Genomic DNA, 23,131 nt, shown 5'->3' with positions numbered 1-23,131 from the left:
TGCTATGAGTTTCGGTGGTCTTAAGTCTACCAATTTTCTAGCGCCGGTCACGGGCCCACATATCGAGTGGTGACATATTCTATATCTAATTAATTGATTTATAGATTTAAATTATTTATTTATTATTTATCCAATTAATTGATTTATAAATTTAGATTAGTTATTTATTATTCATCTAAATAATCGATTTATGGATTTAATTATCTATTTATTATTTACTTAATTAAGTTTATGTCTACAATATATGTGTTGTTCAATATTATTTAGTAAGTTATTGAACAATAGTTAATTTGCTTTCTATTTATATCATTTTCCATATTGTCGATATTATGATTGCATATTGACTCGGAATGAAACGGCAGTAGAACATGCCATCTGATAGGTTGCATCAGGATCTCGTGCACACCGGTATTAATCAGAGATAGGTAACAAAAGAATATTTTTGAGATTTACCCTGGTTGAGTATAACTCTTTGGGTTGTAAGAAATTGATTGTTGGAGGAAAGGTCTTTGGTCGAGCGTTGCCCTCTAGGTGCCGGCTATATTGGGAATCAAGTGACCAAACTGGATTTAAGGACCCTGGTTGAGCTTTGCTTTCTGGACGCTAGTCCTATTGGGATAAGAGAGCCGAAAGGCTGCTAGTATTGAAGTTAGGATCCTGCTGAAGTGCTCGTCCCTTATGAGTTAAAAATTATTTACTTTTAAATTATACTATGACACGCACTTATTATTTGGGATGTTCCATATTATTTTATCAACCATTGCATATGTATATTTTTATGGCTACTTTATTTCAAATATATGATTTTAACTTACTCTCGAGATTGACAGTCTCAATTGTAGCCCGACTTTAATTTCCTTTCGGGTTATTGTAATTAAATCTTAACTTTTGTATTTTAAATTATTTGAAATTCTAGACTCTCCGCAGTAGTGTACTTGGTACTTTATATTTTATCTTGGTTTGTTAAAAATTATAGAAAATTTTCTAGTAATCTAGTTGAAGAATTAATTTAATTGTGCGGTGATTTGTGAATGAATTGTTGGTTTATTTAAAAAATAGATATTCATGTATGCGATTATTTGGATCATTAGCTAGTTAGGCTTACTAATGGGCATTATTTTATACATGGTTATATGCCCAATTAGTTACATTTTTGTGCATAGTTATCTTGTTTTATACCAGAATCACCTGTGTTTTGGTTCCTTTTATGTTTCAGGTCATTATCGATAGACATTATCAGTAATCGAGAGAAATACGTGTAATTACGGGCCAGAACCCATCAAAATTGAGTAAGGACTAGCATCCCAAGGTTGAGCACGGCCTGGACTCTGGCCGTGCTGAACCATCAAAACTTGACCCTCAAGAGTGCCATTTTGGCACGATTTTCGAGGCCACCACGGCCCGCGGTGGCTCAGCACCGGCGAGGACATGACTAGAAAGAAGCCTTAAGTTGCGGGACACGGAGGTCCAGCATAGCATGGACTCCGCCTGTGCTTATCAGCACGGGCTTGACCACGGCCATGTTGAGAGATTTATATAGGCAAATGCGATTTATTGATTTAGGGTTCGATTTTCTCACTTGATTTTACACATAAATGCATAAGCCATCTTTTTTTAGACTTCAATATTCGACTTTAGGAGACTATTTCATCTATTGAAGGAAGGATTATATTGGTTTTTAACATCAAATTGAAGATCAAGAGTAGATTTGGAGGCATTCAAGAGGCAATTTAGGGTTCATCATTCAGAATTGGGAATTTAGGATTTTTCATCCAACTTGAAGAAGAAGGGTGTACATGCTTTCAATTTACTTTTCTAAATTTATTTTTTATTTTGTGTTTGCTTATTAGTATGAGTAACTAAATTTGTTAAACCCATTGGGGTTCCTATGTTGTTGGATTGTTTTTAATGTTTATGAGACTTTGATTATCAATGCTTATCTCTTCTTACTTTCATTATTAATGAGAAATCACATTATTTATGAGACATTGTGAGTTGTGGTGTTTATATTGCTTTATGTAATTGAGAAATTCATTTAGTAATTAGAAATTTGAATAGCAATAACTGGTTAATGATCACTTAGAGATAAAGGTAGTTGACTAGCCGGATTAAGAATTAATAAAGCTTAATAGAGGCGGATTAAAACTTAATGCTAATTTAATAATCGATCGTTAGGAAGAGATTCCAACTTTAGATTCTTAGATTTAGGAATTCGGCTACCTCGAGATAGAAACCGAATTCAATTAAGAATTCGTCCATGGGTAATTGCAACTAATAATCAATATCATCGCTATCTTCACTAAAATCCAACTAGCTTAGGTCCTTTTGGATTTGCTTTTTTCCTTTGGCTGTTTCACGAAATCCTTTCAGTTTGTCTAACACTTGGTTAATCATTTGCTTACATTTAATCATAGAATATCAACTTCATTGATTTTATTAGGGTTAGATATCATAAGACGCTATAGTAGTTCTAGGATCACCCTTACCCGAGAATACGATATTAATACTCACCGTTAGTACTAGTTTGCATTGATAGGTTCACTGCCTTTAGCTACACAAATAGCTTATCACTTACAGTGGATTTCATAGCCTTAAACTATCCATTCCCTAACGCCGGTCACGAACCTATAGATCGGATCATAACATAAAATAATTACATTTTAAAATTATATTTATATATTAAAATTATTACTTTATATTATAGAATTTTTAAAATTTAATTTATCTATCTATCAATTTCTCTTTCTACATATTAAAACATTATATAATATTATTATTTTAACATATAAAAGTTTCTTTATGTTTTTGATATTAAATTAAGTGTAACTTTTATATTAATTTACTAATCAATATTTTTAATTAAATAATAATTAAAATTAAATAATATTTTAATTATATTAGCTTATGTATTACTTTATAGTAAATAATTATATATAGCCTTCAAAAGTAGCATACTAATAATATTTATAGTATCAATTATGTATTTAAAATTTACAAAATGGTAAATTAAATTTATGTTTATAAAAATTTAATAATTAATATTATTAACACTATTATGAGTATATGGAATCCATTTATTTGTATTCATTATATTATTTAATACTTTGTCCAATATTATCAATTATGTTTATAAATTAATAATAACATATATATATATATATATATATATATATATATATATATGTTACAGTTATGGTCAACTGCTTTGTTGTCAAATTAAATCCCAAACCCTTGTCCTACTTTTTACATTCACTATAGCATAACCCCAGGTAAAAATAAAAATGGAAAAGAAAATTAATTATATACCTATTTTATGTTTTGTTTTCTTGTAAAGTTGAGATTTTAATTGCTTGTTATTAAGTTAATTACCATCTATAATCTTTATTATTATTGAGAATTGAGACCCTAATCATAAATTTTATCTTTTGTCTCTTTGTATTGTTCAGTTAGATCCCACTATTTTTGCTTTCAATTTTAAATTCTAAATTGTGTTCTGCTTTTTCAAGAATCCAGATTTCTGTATCCTTAATTTTGGGTTGTTCTCTTTTGTACAGTCTCTTCAACTTTCTTTACATGAATTTGGTGGCTTTGCAAATAAAGAAACATTGCTCAGAAGAGCAAATTCAATTCAATACCCAGAAAATGAGGTAAGAATCTTTGAAAATGAAATAGGGTTAAAAAGCTGCCAACTTTGTTTGGCCTTAATAACAGTAGCATGCCATGTTAAGAGGATTTCTAGATTTATGTCAACTTTCTAGTTCTTTGTCAGCTATGAGTTAATTTTGTTGTATGATTTTCCTGATACCAATTTGTGAAAACGGCTTAAAGATGAGAGTTTTGTACTCTTTATTTCTTATTTCTTATTTGTTGTGGTTCTGGTTTTGGTCTTGTCTTTTATTTTGATTTATGATCACAAGGACAATGAGCTAAGAAGAGAAACAAATAGTAGGGGCTTATGGCAGGATGGTCGATGTTAACCAACGGGTCTTCTTTAGATTGTGCTGATGTTACCAGTGGATTTAAGGATAGTACTTGTCGCCCTGATGTGAATCATGCTGTAAAGGATCATAATGCTGTCGAAGAGTCTGATGATGATCACGAAGTTAAGCTCAGATGCCTATTTGATCAGGTTCTTTCGGTTTTTGCCAACGAGGCTGCTGCTAGAGGCAGCTTTAGGCCCATTCCAGCATTGCTTGGCGGTGGGAAATCGCTTGATTTATTTAAACTTTTCCGGGTGGTAAGAAAGAGAGGTGGATTTGATTTGGTCAATGGCTTCTGGAGTTTTGTGGTGAAAGAGCTAGGGTTGGATCTTGCAGCTTCAGCTTCAGTAAAATTAGTCTACTTTAAGTACCTGTATGAGTTGGAAAGGTGGTTGAGGGGAAGCAACAGTAGTAGGAGATTGGGAAATGGGCAGTGCCGACCTGGTGGGAAATTTAATTGCTTATCAATGGAACTAGAGGCAGAGTTTAGAAAGTTGTTATCAAATGGGTCTAAAAAGGGGAAAGATGGAAAATATAAGAAAAAGAGCAAAAATTTCGGTATCAATGTTGTGAAAAGTAAAATAGGCCTGCCAGATACTAAAGATGTACATAGTGCTGGTAGTAGACATACTGATGATGATGAAAATTTTCAAGAATATACTGGCAAATGCAAGGGAAAGTCTGCAGACATATGTGCCCATCCTCCCCCTACCCCTGCCCTAGCCGAGGAGCACCTTGTGCGCCGGGTGAAGCCTTACAATGAAAAATGTTCTACCGATAATGATGGCGACGACGTTGTGATCTTGGATCCTAGTATTGGGGAGAAATTGTTTAGTCCACGGAAGAGAAAACGAGAATCACTATCAAGAATGCTGAACTGGGTGATTCAAGCTGCAAAATCTCCTGACCACCCTTCAATTGGGAACATACCACCATTGTCAAAATGCAAGGACAATAAAGGCAATGAGTTGTGGGCCCAAGCAATCAGGGCACGGGATGCTCTTGTGCGAAGAAGGCAGGTTAATTCAGGCTGCGAAAGGTCTCTCTTGCAGGTACATCTCATCCATTGTGTTACGTTCACGTTTTTTCTCATCTTCACTTCTCGAACTCTTTCATGGACAGTTCTCTTATGCCTAACTAGAAGTTCTAATTCGGGAGTTGCCAACAGTAATAAAATGTGGCTTTATTATGTTGCGTTTATGATTTCCTTCTTTATGTAGTAACTTATGGAATACAGAATGCAAATAGATTCTTAACTGGTAAACAAACATTACAAGCATTTCTCATATTTCAAAGAAAGAAATAAATCAACATTAACTGATTTTATTTACCTTTGTTTTTCCCGTTCCACACACTCCTTTAAGTGATTTGTTTTGTTGTGTAGGTCAATAAATACTTGCATTTTAAATTATAGATAAAAAACAAAGACATGAGAAAGTAAATAAAATATTTTAAACCTAATGAACGCCTTTTAGTTCAGAATACTTTAAATGTTAGACACTATTAATTTTGTTAGATTTGTATCTTTTGTAGAAACTATATATTATTATAGTAAAAGGGGGAGCATAAGCATGGAGTATCTAAAGGACTAGATTTAGAAGACATATACACTAATGCTTCAAAAATTTTGGGAGGACCCTTGCCTCTGTCCGGATATGGCTCAACCACTGACTATATCTCTACGCTTTATATCTGCCTGAGGTTCTTGCATTTTGTGTGGGGTACTAACCTACTACTAAATGCCATTTCCATAGGTTAGTTGTCATGATTCGCACCATTTTGTTCTCTATTGGTTAGATTTGTTGGCAAAGGCTCACTGTCGTCGTTTACTTCTTTAGAATGATGTGGGAGCTAGGTAAGATAGTAAAGCCTGCTTTCTTTTCCCTATGGGAAGGGTGAAAAGCACCAGTTGAGTTATTCTTATTTAGGCTTCTCATCTTCGTTATTTAAATCAACATCCGGCAGAAATCTCGTTATCTTTTTCAATTGTGACTATTTTTTGCTATACCTATAATTGGAAACCTATATTAGTATTACTAGGTCTTAATAATAGATCATGCATCATATTAGAATCTCAGATCAACTGATTTGAAGGGTTATATTGTGTTGTGCTGTGTGAAAGTAATTGCCACTCCTTTATGATCTCAACAGGTATATGACTTAACATATCAAAGTTTACAGTGTGTTATGCCCTTGGTCTTTTTTATAGCCGTTTGTTACGATACTGCTTAATTTCTAGAAGAACATTGGTTGAGATATGGCTACCAATGGAGATGTGAACAAGCTGTTTCAATTTTGTATTTTAGGAGATTGAATCAAATTGACCATGAAATTGGTTTTTATTTAAATTTAGTTTTGAATATATTGAACACTTCTTTTTTTCATATGATGTAAGGCAAAAATATTGCAATTCTTTTATTTCCTTTTGGTATAAATTTATAGTTTTTATTTTATTTTATTTATATTAAATGTGTTTCTTGCAACAATCAAATTAATATGGTTGGCTTTGTTTGGTTTGTCGAGTTGTGCTAACATCAAACTCGATTCTGCTCAATTTAGTTTTAGTCCTTACGTAGTCTGGTTCATCTGTGGTAATTTTCCTTTGTTTTATTCAGTTTAGGGTTAATTCCAAATAAAAGTCTTAATGCTTTTAAAATCATTTTTCACTATTTTTCCACCCTTATCATCTCGATCTAATTCGCCTTCTTTTTCTGGTAGCTTTAATATGTTTGACCTTCTACTGAATTTGTTTGTCTACTTTTCAGTTGCTCACAGCTTATTTTCATCAGCGCAGTTTCCACCTTGTTACAAATGCATTCATTTCCTATCAATGTACACCTACACATCTACAGCATCCTCATCTTTGTGCACTAGTTTTATGGGCATGTTGTTTCATGACCACCTAAAACTTGCTGCTGTGCCATTTATAATTGCAGTAGAACCTCCTTGGCAACTTCCTGCCAGGTTTCTCAGTTTCATCCCTCCTGTTTTAGTCCTATGGTTGACATCATTCTCATTCTTACTTTCACTTCGTATAGTATAGTATAGCCTAGTTATAATAAATGTGCGCTTTACAAGATATTTTGCATCGTCTATATTAACTCCACTTGCTTAAATCCCCTGACTCCTCTATGACTCCAGCGTTCATGCTAAATCAAGCTTATCAACAAGCAACTGCATCAGGGAATCTCTTTGTTATGCTTTTTGATGGTTCACAACTAAAGCAAAAGATACAGGCTTAAGGCTGATCCATAGCGTAAACCTATAACCATAGAAAATTCTTTGTATCCTTCAATTGCATGCAAACTATTAAGGGGTTGTTTGGCATTTCTAACTTAAATTTTTATCTTATTTTATTTTATTAGTTTTGAAAATTGCTTTTGCCAAAGGCAGGTAAATGATGTTTTTACTAAAAGCAGGTTTGAGAAAAACAGTTTATAAAAAAAAAAAAAAATATTGAATCAAAAAATTCTAAACCTGCTCTTCAACACTCAATAATAATCCCAAACACAATCTAACAACTGCTTTGTGCATATTTCTTAAAACGTCTATGCATGTGAGAACTAGATGAGTAAATTTTAGTTAGTGAAAAGAAATCCATACAGAAGTTATTGTCACAATACTTGTTCTCTTATGAAACCATTTAAACTTGCTACAGAACCATCAAAAGATCCATCCGTCCATGTACAAGGATGCTATTCCTCCCAGTGATCCTTCTTCAGAGAGGGTAAGATGCAGTGAACGGCTCCCTGCTTTAGTAAAACCTCGTTCCTGCTCTTGTTGCAATTCATGTTCAGCCCCTAAAAGTCAATTGATAAGTCCTCCCAAGACAGAGTTGGAGAATGCACCCAAGGCGAAGGTGCTTATGGCTGAAGATTTATCTGCTGCAACCGCAACACTCAGCTCATCTGGGGATATACACATCCACAGGCATGTTTCAGTGGGTCGTCGCTTTCAAGCTGAAGTCCCTGAATGGACTGGCTTGGTTTCTGAGAGCGAGTCTAAATGGCTAGGCACACAGGCATGGCCTTTGGAATTTGGAGAGCACAATGCCATGGTTCAAGAAGATACCATTGGGAAGGGAAGACCCGAATCATGTGGTTGTGAACTTCCAGGTTCTGTTGAATGTGTAAGATTTCACATTGCTGAAAACAGAATAAAATTGAAAATTGAACTAGGCTCTGTGTTCTATCATTGGAAATTTGATTGCATGGGTGAGGAAATTGCACTTAGATGGACTGCTGAAGAAGAAAAGAGGTTTAAAGATGTGGTGAGGTTTAATCTCCCATCTTTAGACAAATTCTTCTGGGATAACTCGAGAAAGTATTTTCGTAGAAAGACAAAGGAAGAGTTAGTGAGTTATTATTTCAATGTATTTCTTGTTCAGCGACGGAGTTATCAGAATCGTGTGACTCCAAAACATATTGACAGTGACGATGATGAATCAGAGTTTGGATCCTTAAGTGACACTTATGGTCAGCAAGCAGTCACGGTTCCTGGCACCAAAATGTTGATGTGTTCAGAGAATAAGCAGTGCACTGATTTCAAGTAGTCAAGGAATTCACATTTAAAATTAGTGGCTTAGATTTGAAACTTGAACCATTGATGGTTTTACATCCCTTTGCCAGAGGTCAAAACTGTTGTGTTCTTATCTAGCAGTTCAGCATCGTTCGATGTTGCTGAAAATTTTGAGGGAATTAGTTAGTCACTTTTGAGATATGCAGTTTTGAAATATGCATAGTGTGGTGGAGGCAGCTGGTTGTGATTTTGCTGGCTCTAGAGCAGTATGCATAATGTGCTAAAATTCCCCTCTTATACATTGGGTATTACTTTTCAACATCTGGCGGGGAGCTGCGATACAGTTGAGATGGCGGTATCTGTTGGCTGTCGGATGTTAGATCTTGGTTGAAGGGGACAAATGAGGGAGAGAGATGAACACGGCAAAATTCTTCAGAGTCAACTTTGTAGTTTCTTTGTTTCAAGATGTTCTGTATGTGTATGCTTAGTGTCATTGCCATTTTATTACATCACGTTTCAAGGTGTTGGTGATGGGATATGGCAGTGGTGATTTTGATTCTCTTGCTGAATATTCATGTATCAGTTTGTTGTTTTGCTCAAGGTTCTGGATGAAGATCAGTACAGGAAGGAACAAAGTGGTTCTCACAGTGACTTCTCAATCTGAAAAAGCCTGGAGTGGACTCGCATTCTTCAGCATTGCTATGCTATTCAGTTAATTTATTAGGATAAAAACTAGGTATTGACAGCAAGTGATTAGCATAGCTATCTGATTGGAAGGCTAGATTAAACCCAAAAGGAATCTAGTTTTATCAAGAAATAGAATTTACTTTATTTTCTAGGGCCTTGAAGAGTTTAAAGAATAATAATAATAATAACAAGGCAGGCAGATTCTCTTCTGTACCAGTAAAATGTATATACATTACAAGATAGCGTGCCGGGCGAGACGGATTGGTGATGATAGGTACCATAAGCCAATTTTGTTATATATTAAAATAGAAAAAGCCAAATTGATAACCAAAATGATTATTTGGGTGGAGACGAGATAGGCATAAAGAACCCACTTGGGATGGTGGCTTTTGCTAAGTGGTTCAATAATTTGAGTTCAAATTTTGGAGGATGGCTTCTTGAGAATATTGTTTTAAGTGAGTTTCTATGTCTGATACCAAAGGTGGTGCTGCGTTAAAAGCTTTGGAAACTAGCTAGAATTGCTATATTTGATCCTCCTTTCCAGTTAAAAAGGAAATGCATAAAATAAAGAGATAAAGAATGTGAGATGAGTAATCAGCCTGCAACCTGTGTTCATTCTGGGTGTTCCAACTTGCATAGCATTTTATCTTTTGCCATCTATTCAGGGGAAAGAAAACAAATAATCCAACTTATATGAGATTATTGAGACTTTAAATCCTTCAAAACATAATTAGTCAAGGCCAGACATCATCAAAAGATTGAATAAGTCTTTATTACATTGGATTAACACCTACATTTGACATCCATATTCCATTGTTGTCCAATCTTTAGGAGTTGCGTTATGAAATTTTGCTCTATAATGTGGAAACTTTAAATGGCATATTCCCATATATAATACGCATAGAGTTTCCCTACTAAAGGCATTTGCTTATGCCTTTTTTTAATTTAAACTTATGGTTGTTATCTCAATTGGTGTTCTCACCCAAATTTATACTGTAATGTCTGCATAAAAAGAAAATTCATGTGTTGCACATATGCATATATATTCTAACAGTTTCAAATAGAAGTGTAATTTACATGTGTTTAGTGCAGTATATACAATTAATGTTTCTGTTAAGAATACACAACATAGCAGCATTGATGTCTCATGTAAAAATATGGAAAAGAATTTGCTATCAAGGATGAGTCATTATCTTGACATGATGATTAGCCAAATAATCACACTTATACTAATAATTCTAACATATGTTTAACAAACTTCTATGATCTATTTGTTGTTTCATGTGATTTTATTAGAATTGCCTTTAAGGCTTTTAATGTGATTTTATACAGTTCAAAGAATAATAAAGAAAACCCAATAATTGTGTGGTTAAATAATTAATATTTGGTGAATAACTATTTCTTAAAGTGTCGCTAAATATTTAACTAAGAAAGAAATCTTTAAACCAAAAAATTAAAAGAAAAAAGGGGAAGCAATAGTAAAGAAGGAAAATTACAGTGAGCTACCATGGACTCCAAAGTGGCAAAAGTGTAGATATATAAATACTGCCTACTTTCACTCATTGATGTCTGAACTACTTCTGGGTCTCTCTCTTTTCTTTCCATTTCAAAAAAAGAAAAAAGAAAAAAGAAAAAAAAGCTATCTTTCTCTCTCTTAGAGAAAAAAAGAGAGGCAAAAATGTCTTCTCCAAGCAAACGCAGGGAGATGGATTTGATGAAACTGTAACTTTTTCTTTTATGTTTCTTGTTAATAATTCTTTATTTGATTGTTCTTTTTTCCTTTTTCAAGATTATTTCTCTAATTTGCTTTTCTGGGTTTTGATTAGGATGATGAGTGATTATAAGGTGGAGATGGTCAATGATGGCATGCAAGAATTCTATGTTGAATTCAATGGACCAAAAGACAGTATAATCTTCTTTACCCATATTTTCTTTTTCAATTTCTTTTAACGATCTATTTTGTTTAACTGATGTTGTTCTTGATGTTCTCTTTGTGGGTTCTTTTTATTTCTTGTGTTGATTTTTTGTATAACTGTGTTGACCTCGTGTGGATACTTTGAGCAGTAGAGTTTTCTTTGGCAATTATAACAAGTTAAAGTTTATGCGAGTTGAGTTTGTTGTTTTGTTTCTTCTGTTGCCTTTTTCTTCTTGAGTTATTTCTTGCTGATAAATCAGTAATTGATCACTGATGGACGTCCAGACATGTGTACTTTTTCTTTTGGCGTAAAGTGTGAGTTTGATCAATGATATTGCTATTATCTGAATTTTTCTTTTCTTTGAGCTGCAACTTTGTTTTGTATTTATTTTCCTGAATGAGAATGAAATATATTGATGGATTGCTTTTAGGGAGTTTCACAAAGATGTTTTTCCCCTTATCTTTATTGTTTGCTTTGGAACATAATAGGTCCTTATCAGGGAGGCTTGTGGAGGATAAGAGTAGAACTGCCAGATGCTTATCCTTATAAATCTCCTTCTATTGGCTTTATCAACAAGATCTATCATCCAAATGTTGATGAAATGTGAGCTAGTTTACATTAAAGTTCTCGCACTTTATTTTGTTTCTGTGTTAAATTGCTTATATCTGGTGAATTTTAGACCATAAAATTTGACAAAAGAGCTGTCTGTTTTCGAGTTTCAGGTCAGGTTCAGTTTGTTTAGACGTTATCAACCAAACTTGGAGCCCCATGTTTGGTAAACCTACTACATTATTCTTTTCTCTACAAATAATTCATATGTTATTTGGGCAGCTGCTAAATTTGTTTCTTTTATTTGTAGATTCTTTTGTTATTTTTAGTCTTTGAGGTTATCATCTGAAGATATAATCAAATATGAATTTTCTTTTCCTTCTAAAATCCTTTCCAGATCTGGTAAATGTATTTGAAGTGTTTCTTCCTCAGCTCCTTTTGTATCCAAATCCATCTGATCCATTGAATGGAGAAGCTGCTGCTCTTATGATGCGCGATCGCACTGCTTATGAACAAAGGGTGAAAGGTAGCAACTCTAAACTTAAATTATGAACCTGCACATTCATACTTGTTGCTGTGAAAAACTCTCAACATACCTTTTTCTTTTCTCCTCATAATATTCAATATTCATTCTACAATTGCATTTAGAATTAAAAAAAATATCAATGGGATTAATGCATCTAAGAGGCTGGAGATAGAAATCCTTTTCTCTCTAGTCCTCCTTCATGTATCCTAATCAGACCACTTTGGAGGTTTGTGTGCTCAGTGTGGGAAACAAACTTGCAGTTTAATTTTTAAACCTGATGAATAGTAAGAAATGATTCAGTTTCTTTTTCTTAGAAATTTTGCATCCCAACTTGGTCTTTGTGGTTTCTTTAGCCAATGCGAGTGAGAACTAGCTTATGAGCTGCTAGTACTTGCCAATTTCCACAGCTCATTGGTTGCTGCCATCATCTATTATATCTGCATTTTAAGTTTCTTTGCATCTAAGTTACTTGTACACCATTATCATTTGAATTGCCCCTTTATTTCCAATATCATTGGAATTTGACCTATTGCTCTAGAAGGACTTGGAATATCTTCAATATCATTTGAATTGCCCCTTAAGGGAGAAACTATTCTGTTCTTTTAGGATAATTTGCACAGACGGTCCCTCAAATTTGCTCCATATATCACAATAATCACTAAATTTTAATTTGTATCACAAAACTCCTTTCCGTCAAGCTCCGTTAATGCACAAAGAAAATATACTTGGCGTCACATGTGGGTATTTAAAGAAAAAAGATTAAATTTTTTTTGCCACATCAGTATATTCTTCCTTCTGCTCTCCTTCTTCCTGGCGGTTCTACCCCTTCTGATCTCCCTCTTCCTTCTGCTCTAAGCCACACCAAGATTTCAAATCCTAGCCAAATAAACCTCTTCATATTCTTATACTCTCTCTCTATATCGGTCGCGGAAAGACTGCCAACTCTATTCACAGACACTGTCCCATACTCTAATCCCACCAAACTGTCCAGCACAGCAGATTCCATGGGAGGGGGCATGCTGTCAACAATTTTTTTTTTTTATTTCTTGCTGTTTTTCTTATGTAGTACGATCAATTCTGAAATGACTGTTGAGTAAGTACTTGTTTAGCATTCAATTTCTTGATAATTTTTCATCAAATTTTACAATTTTCATATTGAAATCTTGGAATTGTTAAAGAGGGATATGGCGAGCACAGCATGTTTAATAATCATCAATAGGAATGATATTCCTATTTATGAAGCTGAAGTTGGATGTGCTGCAAAAAGAGAAGACGCGGCTCAGCTACATCATGTTCTTCAAATTAATTGATAAGTTTAATGATCTGGTGGTTTCAGTTTATGTCACTGCAACCCTCGCAATGATGATGAATGAAGAGATTTTTTCATGAGGTTCATGAGCTTTATATTAAGATTCTTCTCAATCCCCTCTACGTGCCTGGTTCCTGCATTACATCATCACATTTTGATATGAAATTCCATGCACTTGCAAGAAATTATCTATGAACATTGTTCTTGCAGTTTGGATACAATTGTTATCTTGAACGGAGGTAGTTAGAGCTGCCCAATCCCATACAATTACAAGGACAAAGAAAACCCAACCCATAACATCACAAAAATCAAAATAGAAAGTCCTAGTCCGATCAGAGAACTCCCGGCCACCTGGCCACTGCCTTGCAACGTCAGACTCTGTTTACCATTGTATTTTTGTGGCGGCGGCCTGTTGACTGGTATATGGCTTGATTGGATTGAATGGTAAACAACGCTGTTGTTATGCTGGAATCTGAGACCCTTAAGTTTCCGATTGGTTTCTTCAAATACCACTACGATTATTCTTGTTGTTATTCTAAGATAGTATAGAGACCCTCAAGTTTGCCGTATAAATGCATAAGGAAAATGGAAAAGCAAAATGGAAAAAGAAAAAAAAAAAAACAGATCCAGAGAAAGAGAGAGGAAGGAAGATGGATGACATGGCAAAAGTTAATGAGGTGTATTTTATTCTATTTTTTGAATTAACATGTGGCATGCCAAGTCATATTTCCACTTGTGCATTTCACAGAGCCTGATAGAAAAGGATTTGGTGATACCCCGATTAAAAATTCAGGGAGTTTTGTGAAACAGTAAAATTCAGGGATTATTGTGATACATAAAGCACACTTGAGGGACCTTTTGTGCAAATTACCCTTCTTTTTTTTGTGGCATTAGTGGGGATCAGTGCCTACTACTGCCTTTTGAATTGACCCACTAGGTTGCAACCTACATTCTTATTTTGTTCATAGATTCAAAATGACGAAATAGATATTTAGGTGAGGTTCTTATTGAGTTTGCTAGACAAGGAAATCATGCCATATAAATTATTGGGAGCCTGTAAACAATTCTTAGCTGCTAAAGCTTAATGGTTCACTATCCTGGTCAATCTTCAGTTTCCTAATGCCTATGAATTTGGTTTTAAAATCGGAACTTTTTGAATGGATTTCAAGGTTTTGCTGAAAGCTTGTTATTAAATCCTTAGTCCAACTATTATCACCCAATTGGTGACCCCTGTCAGGCTGCATGCATCATGCTATCAGTTTGGTGTTTTTCTTTTCCCTGCTCTATAATCTGTATACATACTATCCAAGATTATTGGAAGCCAAGCATTTGTTCAAAGCGCTTTCTTGCTGTTGTCAAGTACCATTGATGCACTAGATCGCCACCACGGCCCAGAGCTTTCTCTTCTGACACCATTATCCTGATTGCACAGCACCACACTAATATCAAACAGTGCTGCACTCCATTTTCTGAATTCCTAATTGTTATTTGTTAATTGTTATTTGATCAAGTCATATAGCTGACTTTTATCTTTACAGAATACTGTGAGAAGTATGCGAAACCAGAGGATGTTGGGATAAAACCAGAAGAAAAATCAAGTGATGAGGAGCTGAGTGATGATGATTATGGCTCTGAGGATGAGCAAGTTGCTGGCAAAGCTGATCCTTAATTGCTGCTGCAAGCAATCTTATCTATAGATGATATTCAGCTATTGGAAAATGAAATCCAGAGAGGCTTATGGAAAAATTCCTACACCTTCTGTCTTTATTTTCCATGGATGTTTGTGTAAATTACTCAACTCTGGATAATGCCTTTATTATTCATTTATTGTTGTGATGAAGTTGCTTGCACCCTTGAAAGTCTTCTATGGCCTAGGTTGAGTGGCATCAAGAATTTCTGATAAATACCCAAAGAAAAATTCACAGGGTCATACTTGGGATTAAGCTATCAAACAAAGATGGAGAACTGGGAAATCTAGACGACCTATGCATCTAAGGAATGTAGCAGCTTTAGGAAGGCATGTCTGGGACTTGGTGAGCTTGAAGCACCTGAACTTCTGGGGGATTACGAAGCCTTATGATTGTGTTTGTAATTGGAGTTGGAAGTTAGCTACTCTTAGAGCTAAGATTATTAGGTTCTTAGTATGGTTATCATCACGATGTATCCTTTGTGACTCACTTCATGTGGAAATCGAATGGTATGCAGAATACATGTACATGGATAAAGTGCCAATTGCCTTTTAAAGTTCATATAGTCAATGGTCAATTAACTTATATTTAAATTATCTAGTAAAAATGATTAATTCAATCCAATTAAAAGATTCACAAAAATTTCAATTTTTTCTTGACGTTTTTTATTATCTTTCTTTTATCCTCCCTAATGAACAAAGGGTTGGACCACCCTATTACTTATTCTAAATAAAAAAATAAAATAAATTATAATTTCTACTAAATATTATATTTTATAAAAATAATTTTCTATTGAATTAAAATAAAATTATTTAATTTTAATATAGTTTACTTTTATTATCTAATAAAAATAATAAATAATATTTTAATTAAAAATTTAGATTAAATAATATTATCAAATTCATATGAAATTATTTTTTATATAATTTAATATTTTCAAACTTTATTTGAAATATTTTTGAAATTCTTTTAATATAATAAATATTATAAATTATCATAATTAATAGTTATGGATCATAAATATTATCAGAAATTTTAAAATAATTAAAATTAAAAAGTCATATATCACATAAAATATATGATTTGTATAAAAATTATAAAGTAATATCATAATATATTTTAATTTCAACAAGAATATAAGAAAACGTAATTGTCAGTTGAAATTAAACTATTTTTAATTCTAAATATATAATATTTTTGATAATATATTTAATTAAATAATTATCAATTAAGATAACTTAATATTGTTATATAAAATAATTTAATATTATATAAAATATTTAAATTTTGACAATATTTAAATATAAGAGAAATCCATGAGAGCATAAATACAGTTATGAAAAATACAGCCACAACATTTTACAGTCTTCAAATCCGTAAATATTATAGATCAAAAAGCAAAAATGGAAATCCTTCATAATTTAACAAATGATTGGATTTAATACAACACTCGCGCGCACACAAAAAAGAAAAAAAGGGAGTTCGTTGAGCTGTCAAATGTAACTGATGCATCATATTCTTCAGTTTTACTCACCTGACCTGACCATTATATAAAATGCAATTCATTTCATTAGAAATTACATGATAGGTGGATTTTTTTTTCCCCTTATTATAATGACTACTTACTTCTTGACATTTAGTTTGATATAGGAATCAGTTTTTATATTTTTCATTATATTAAATTTTTTTAAAATTTTACTAAAATTAATTACTATCCATTTCGTGTTAATTGAATGACTAAACTAATAATTTAATATTATAATTTAATTTTTAAATTTATTATCAAATACTAAATTCGTTAAAATTAATTTTATTATCAAATTAGAGTAAAGTCTTACTTTAATATAAGTTAGTTTTAATGTTATTAAAATAATACATTTTATATTTTTATACTTTAATTTTTAAATTTAATACAATTTGTTTTAAAAAAATTTAAACATTTTATAACTACTTATATTTATAACAAAATTATTAAATTACTATATTGTTTTATTTTATTTATTAAATATAAAATAAATAATTCTAGTTTAAAAACACCATTATATTATTTATTTTATTATATATTATAGTTAAATTATATTAAAAATAAAAATTAAATTAAACAATATGTCTTAATCTAGCGAAATAATCTATACATTAAGTTAATAAGTTCACTATCAATAAAAAAATTATGATAATTTTGTATGTTAAAATAGAGTTTTTTTTATCAACTATTCAAATGAGATTAATACAAGTAAGATTTTTTATTTTAATATAATTTATGTCAGTGTCTAATAAAAAATAAATCTTACCTATTTATTTTATTTAAAAAATTAAAATTAATTAATATTATTAAATAAGAAATAAGTGTTCGATACGTTTAAATTTTTTTAGAATTAAGTTATACTAAAAAAATAAAAAATAAAAATAAGTAAACGAGTATTAAATTTATTATTTTGATTAGACAATAAAATTAATTTATGTTAAAAATAAAATTTTACTATAATTTAATAATATAATTAATTTTAGATAAATTTAATCATTGACAATAAATTTAAAAATCAAATTAAAATTTTAAATTATTAATTTTAATTATTCGACTAAGACGGAAAGAAAAAAATAGTTAGTTTTAATATAATAAAATAAATTTAAAGACTGATTCATGTATAAGATGAAAATTTAAAAATATAATAAAAAAAATAAAGTGTATGATTGCTAGTGACGAACCTGAATTCTGTTAGAATACCATCATTCGTCCATAGTAGTTTTTGAAACTGTGCTATTTTGTCCGCAAATACGTGCATAACCATCACGTCGATATCCCGGTCATTAAATGCATATCCATACTGTGGAGAATTATTAAAAAGAATGAATAACTTTGGAAAATAAAAAAAATAAAATTCGGCAAAACCAGTCGCAACATTTTATAAATGTGGATATTATGTGGACTTACAGTTTTTCCTTTTTCTCTTAAATGAGTTCCCAAGTGCCGCCAGCATTTAATTAATTCTCTATTGATTCTCTCCTTATTACCGCTTCGATCATCAAATCCTCCATTTGTTCTTGTATGATAGTCGTAGCAATCGTATAGAGGACCAAGTGAAGTGTCGGAAATTCGTCCAGTCCAATTTTGATTTCTACCTAAACCTCTGGTTGCACGCTTATAACAGCCTTGCTGGTTCTTCGGTAATGAATGCTGTCTTTCCCAGCAATCAGTGAAGAATGATACTCTTTCGTCATGTGACATGATTGCAACATGTCTTGAGATTAAGTATTCATCTTCACTGTATGTGCACACAAAACGTAAATAAATTAATAAATCATCACCTGTATAAATTTGATTTTTTACTAAAACAAAATCATCAATAATATAAGGGCTTCTGATTCACCTTTGAGTACCAGAAATAAGAAGATCCAAAAAGTGCTGCATTTCCCGAGGAAGATGAAGATGTTGTTCGCCTGAGAACAGAGATTCCACAACTCGGTGCAGACAAATGAAATCATTATTCTTCGATCCCATCGACGCTGTAATGAATTGGACTTTCCAGAACTTCACTACTTCATTTTTTATTACAATGTTGGGCATGCCAAACCCAGCGGTAGAATATCCAGCATCATGAATATCAACAAGAAAAGTCACCATTGATTTGATCAGCTTCCTGTACTCATTGGGAACGTAATTTGCCGTATGGTTTGGGATAGTAGGTCCTTGACGATGTGGGATGGGATATCGTGCAATAGGATTGATCGTTTCACGTTTTAAATGGTTAATCCATTCTTGTAATGTTAAATCACATCTTTCATGAAGGATATTTTTCGAAATTCTGTCTATAATATAACATCTCAGAAAATTATCATGTGTGAAGCTGAAGGTAATACTACTTGTACCGGCATTCCATTCTTCTCCAACAGTGTCATCGTCTAGAGTAAACTCAGTCCCAGTGTCATGCAACACTCCTAAGAGAGTGTATGAATTATATTCATATGTTACATCAACCGATCTGTTCTCCATTCTGCATTACATACATATCAAATCATCCAAATAAATTATAGATACATACCAAAAGATTATATGCCCACATTATATAATACATACATAATTTAGTTTAACAATTTTAGTACATTTTCACTAAGGCCCTGATTGAAACTACACTAAGCCAAATACGCTTTACAATTTTTTTCTTCTTTAAAAAAGAAATGTCAAAAATAGAAGAAGATAGTTAATTTATATCAAGGTTTTAACATCCTCCAAAGAATTTCAAATATATCCTAAACCAGATGCAATTTCAATCATCGTATTAGTCAATACCACATGCATTGGTTTTGCTCATCTAGTAATTTCCTTGTATTAAAATCTCATCTAAAATGTCGGATAAGTATACCACCGTTAAACAAAGAAAGAGCTAAATTAATCTTTCGGTATTAACTTTTTACATTTTATATTTAATTGATATTTATATCTTTTTTATTTTTAGTACTAGTATTCTTTTCTTTTCTTTTCTTTTTTTTTTCAATTTAACTACCTACAACTCTTCCAATTTATTTTTGCTAACATATACTTCATCAAAAATAGGATATTCTTAATTAATTAACTACATCAACAATATATATATATATATATATATATATATATATATATATATATATATATATATATATATATTAATTTATGAAATCTAAATATTTTTAACATGTATATTTAATTTTTAACATATGAGATTTTTATTTTTACATGTATACTTACTTTTCACACATAGATTCAAGTTTATGTATAGTTCTATAGTTTTTCTATTATTTTATTATTTTATAAGTTACATTTCTAGTTACACATTAATTCTAATTTTAAAAAATAATATATTAATTATATTTTAATATTATATCAACTAATGAATAGTTTTCTAATCAGATAATAATGTTATTTTTATCCTAAAAAATAGAATTTTTTTACAATTTACTGTTTATATTTTAATATTATTTTTTTGTATTTTCAATATAAAATTTAGTTAATTTATAGTTATTTAGCATTCTCAAGTTCATTTTTAGTATATAACTAATTTTCTAACATGAATTATAAAATAAAAACTATAAGATAAAAATAATTATTATTATAATTGAATATAATAACTATTTAAATAATGTTGTGATTTTTATAAAAAAAAAAAAGATCATGCCTGGAATTTTTTAAAATTTGTTATTTATATTTTAATATTATTCTTTTTCAATATTTTCAAAATAAAATTTATTAAATTAGGATTATTTTAATGTTATAAAATTATAAATCAAAAAAATTAAATTTGAAAAGAAATAACATGGCACTTTTATTTTCCAATTTCTTTTATAATTGTATATTAATATCAATTTTTATAATTTACAATCATAAAAGAATTATAATAACTATAAAATAAAAATTTTGAATATATTTTTAGATAATTATTAATATTAATATAAAATTATAAAATATAAATAAATAAATAAGCCAAACATGGTAACGTACATGCGGCGGTTATATGGTTGAAATTAAACCAGCGAACCTTCAAAACGTGATTTAAAAAAAGAGTAAAATACTTAGCCAAAGATCGACAGACAAACTGTTTGCTATGTATGATTTGACTTTTTCCACACTACTGCCTGGGAATAAATAGCATATATAAGGAAATATGGAAAAAGGTGCATTTTTACCCTTAACATTTATAGTTAGGAGTACATTTGTTCCTGAATTATTTTTTTAGGTGCAAACAAGTAACTAAAGTTTTTAAAACCTGTAATCTAAACCCCTTAGTTAGTAGAAAAACTAAACAGTAGTAAATATTCTTTGAACTCATTTTCATTTTAGACGAGTCAATTCAATCTTCTTTTACAACATTCGGATTGACCCTTTCTTCTTAATAAAATTAGAATTTTTTTTTGTAAATCAAGAAATACCTCAAATCTGGAAGGAAAAAGAAAACTCATTATTGAACCTCATATAAATTCAGTATCATATTAAAAAACGCCAAGCGAGGAAGAGGTACATGTACAAGAACAAGTAGAAATACCGAGAGAAAAAGATCAGTGAAATCAAACCAAGAAAATAGTCATACTTGTTGGTTTAATATGTTGTGACGTGGTGGGTTTTACAATTTCTTTACAATAAAAGACGCCTGCATTTTTACCTCAATACTCTACTGAGGCAACAATAAAGCATCCAGTCGCTTTTGTATCAGGGAATGCTACTGCTACAATTGAAGTGTGGGAAGGTCACCGGTATGTTGATGGCTTATTTAGGAAATGGCTCTGGGGTGGAACTTTTGGAGAAGTATATAAGAGGTATGTATGGTCGAATTTATTTATTTATTATTTGTTTATTTTTATATAATTTTTTTATGTTGTATATTTGTTTGATAAAATGGAATTATGAACTGGGTGGTTTCTTGCTGTATATAAGAGTTGTTTTAATTATCAAAGTATAAATTTTTATTATTCATTTGTCTATCTGGAGGCAATAGTTGTTGAATGTTTTATAGATCTTATAATGTCGGGTCACATGTGCTCTAGAGGCCGCACTCTCTACAACACTTATATAAGGAATTATTTTCTTTTTTTGACATATTTAAGTAAAAAACCCAAGTCGAGATGCGTCAGTAGCCAGAATGGTCGTAACCATTAGAAGTTTGTCTTACTCTGATGTGCTGGTTATGAAATTTTTGATCCGACAAAAACAGATTTAAAGTGGGAAAATGAATCTCGTAGATACAACGGTTGAAAAAAGACAAACTGTATGTTAAGAAAACTTCCCTCAGGTCAGGAGTGACTACTAAGAAACCAAAAACTATATTTTATATATATATATACAGAGAGAGAGAGAGAGAGAGAAAGCAGCAAAACAAATATTGAAGAATGCATGGAGGATCACAGAGACTACTACTCGATGGCAGAGAAACGAGCAAGATGCAAAAAGACATAAGAAAAATGAAAGGGATATTAAGAGAGGGAGATCGACATACATACCCGGCTTCCTCGTGTCCCTCTACTCTAAAAATTATATATATGTGTGTCTACTGTGGCTTTTGTTTGCTTCACATCGAATTCATTTAAGCAGCCCGATACGGAGACGAGATCACTCCCGGTCTTCATGAATATACGATCGTCAAGTGAGTCTTCCCTTTTGCCATTGCTGTTTTCCAGTTTTTTTCTTTTTCGGTGTTGACTTTGAATCTTCCTTCCGGTCTTGAGAGAGTCGGTAGAGTAATCTTGTGTTTCTGTAACTAGTATAAAACTATTCCTTATGAGAAACGTGAAGATGAATGTGACTTCGTCTTTGTTTAACTTATATCAATTTGTGAAGGCTTGTCATACACATTTGATCCACCTATCAAGTCATTTTAAATTCATTTCTTTTTCTTAAAGATACCGAGCACATCTAACTTTTGAAAACTTTAATGTCATAGAAAACTCCTAGGCCCCTGCTTGGCATTTGAAATTTCATTTCTCCGGATACTTTCTCTCCACCATTATCATTACCATCGCTGCCATTCACACTAGTCATGATCAAAGAGAATAGCAGTATATAGATTGTTAAATAATAAGCCAACAGCCTAACCACAAACCAATATGGCCACAACAAAATTGTCAAAGCGGTCAGCTTCATCTCTGATCTCCTCAGACACCGCCTCATCGTCTCAATCAGTGCTAATTGTTTGTTACTTGATTTTCGATCATGAATCTACTTATAGCGATAATCAGCCTCTGTACTCTATATACGCTTTACATCTCAATTCGGGCGGTAACCGTGATTATGATGATGATGTTCTGCCATCGGAAAAGTCTTCCAATTCCGATCCTAGTGGTACTAGCACAGATGTCAGCAGGAGCAGTAAAGTTCAATTATGGAGAAGTTTACTTTGTTTTGCTTTAGTTGTTCTTTGGTTTCTTTTTAAGTTTGTTCTAGTCTCTAGGTGGGCGTCCTCTCATCATCTTAATTTGCTCCCAATATCTCTATT

At 31.8% G+C, this 23,131-nt stretch overlaps 3 protein-coding genes and 1 pseudogene across 7 annotated transcripts; 3 read left to right on the top strand and 1 right to left on the bottom strand.

The window, feature by feature from the left end:
• Positions 1–3,237: 3,237 nt before the first annotated feature.
• LOC8287406 (AT-rich interactive domain-containing protein 2) lies at positions 3,238–9,145 on the top strand. 4 transcript variants are annotated; one of them, XM_048373972.1, is made up of 4 exons: positions 3,238–3,269; positions 3,555–3,647; positions 3,918–5,032; positions 7,639–9,145. In XM_048373972.1, exons 3-4 carry the CDS (start codon positions 3,956–3,958, stop codon positions 8,530–8,532), a joined length of 1,971 nt encoding a protein of 656 aa, XP_048229929.1. In that variant the 5' UTR covers positions 3,238–3,269; positions 3,555–3,647; positions 3,918–3,955; the 3' UTR covers positions 8,533–9,145. The 4 variants fall into 4 exon arrangements, with proteins under 4 accessions (XP_048229929.1, XP_015571454.1, XP_015571452.1 ...); XM_015715968.3 differs by lacking the exon at positions 3,238–3,269 and having other exon boundaries at positions 3,386–3,647; positions 3,950–5,032; XM_015715966.3 differs by lacking the exon at positions 3,238–3,269 and having other exon boundaries at positions 3,387–3,647.
• Positions 9,146–10,737: 1,592 nt separating this feature from the next.
• Positions 10,738–15,700, top strand: LOC8287405 (ubiquitin-conjugating enzyme E2 4). Its single transcript, XM_002509784.4, has 6 exons — positions 10,738–10,907; positions 11,012–11,091; positions 11,590–11,704; positions 11,824–11,876; positions 12,048–12,176; positions 15,024–15,700. The coding sequence occupies exons 1-6, from the start codon at positions 10,864–10,866 to the stop codon at positions 15,152–15,154; spliced, it is 552 nt and encodes a 183-aa protein (XP_002509830.2). The 5' UTR covers positions 10,738–10,863; the 3' UTR covers positions 15,155–15,700.
• LOC112537179 lies at positions 12,184–15,011 on the top strand (annotated as a pseudogene).
• Positions 15,701–16,480: 780 nt separating the features above from the next.
• Positions 16,481–22,277, bottom strand: LOC112536496. Of its 2 annotated transcripts, none has more exons than XM_025159270.2 (5): positions 22,140–22,277; positions 18,542–19,165; positions 18,106–18,436; positions 17,880–17,998; positions 16,481–16,712 (listed from the first exon to the last, which is right to left on the bottom strand). In XM_025159270.2, the coding sequence occupies exons 2-5, from the start codon at positions 19,162–19,164 to the stop codon at positions 16,700–16,702; spliced, it is 1,086 nt and encodes a 361-aa protein (XP_025015038.2). In that variant the 5' UTR covers position 19,165; positions 22,140–22,277; the 3' UTR covers positions 16,481–16,699. The 2 variants fall into 2 exon arrangements, with proteins under 2 accessions (XP_025015038.2, XP_048230157.1); XM_048374200.1 differs by having other exon boundaries at positions 22,136–22,266.
• Between the last annotated feature and the right edge of the window lie 854 nt (positions 22,278–23,131).

This window comes from Ricinus communis, chromosome 5, assembly GCF_019578655.1.
Source record: "Ricinus communis isolate WT05 ecotype wild-type chromosome 5, ASM1957865v1, whole genome shotgun sequence".
In the NCBI taxonomy this organism is placed as follows: domain Eukaryota; kingdom Viridiplantae; phylum Streptophyta; class Magnoliopsida; order Malpighiales; family Euphorbiaceae; genus Ricinus; species Ricinus communis.
This window is presented reverse-complemented; position numbering and strand designations above follow the sequence as displayed.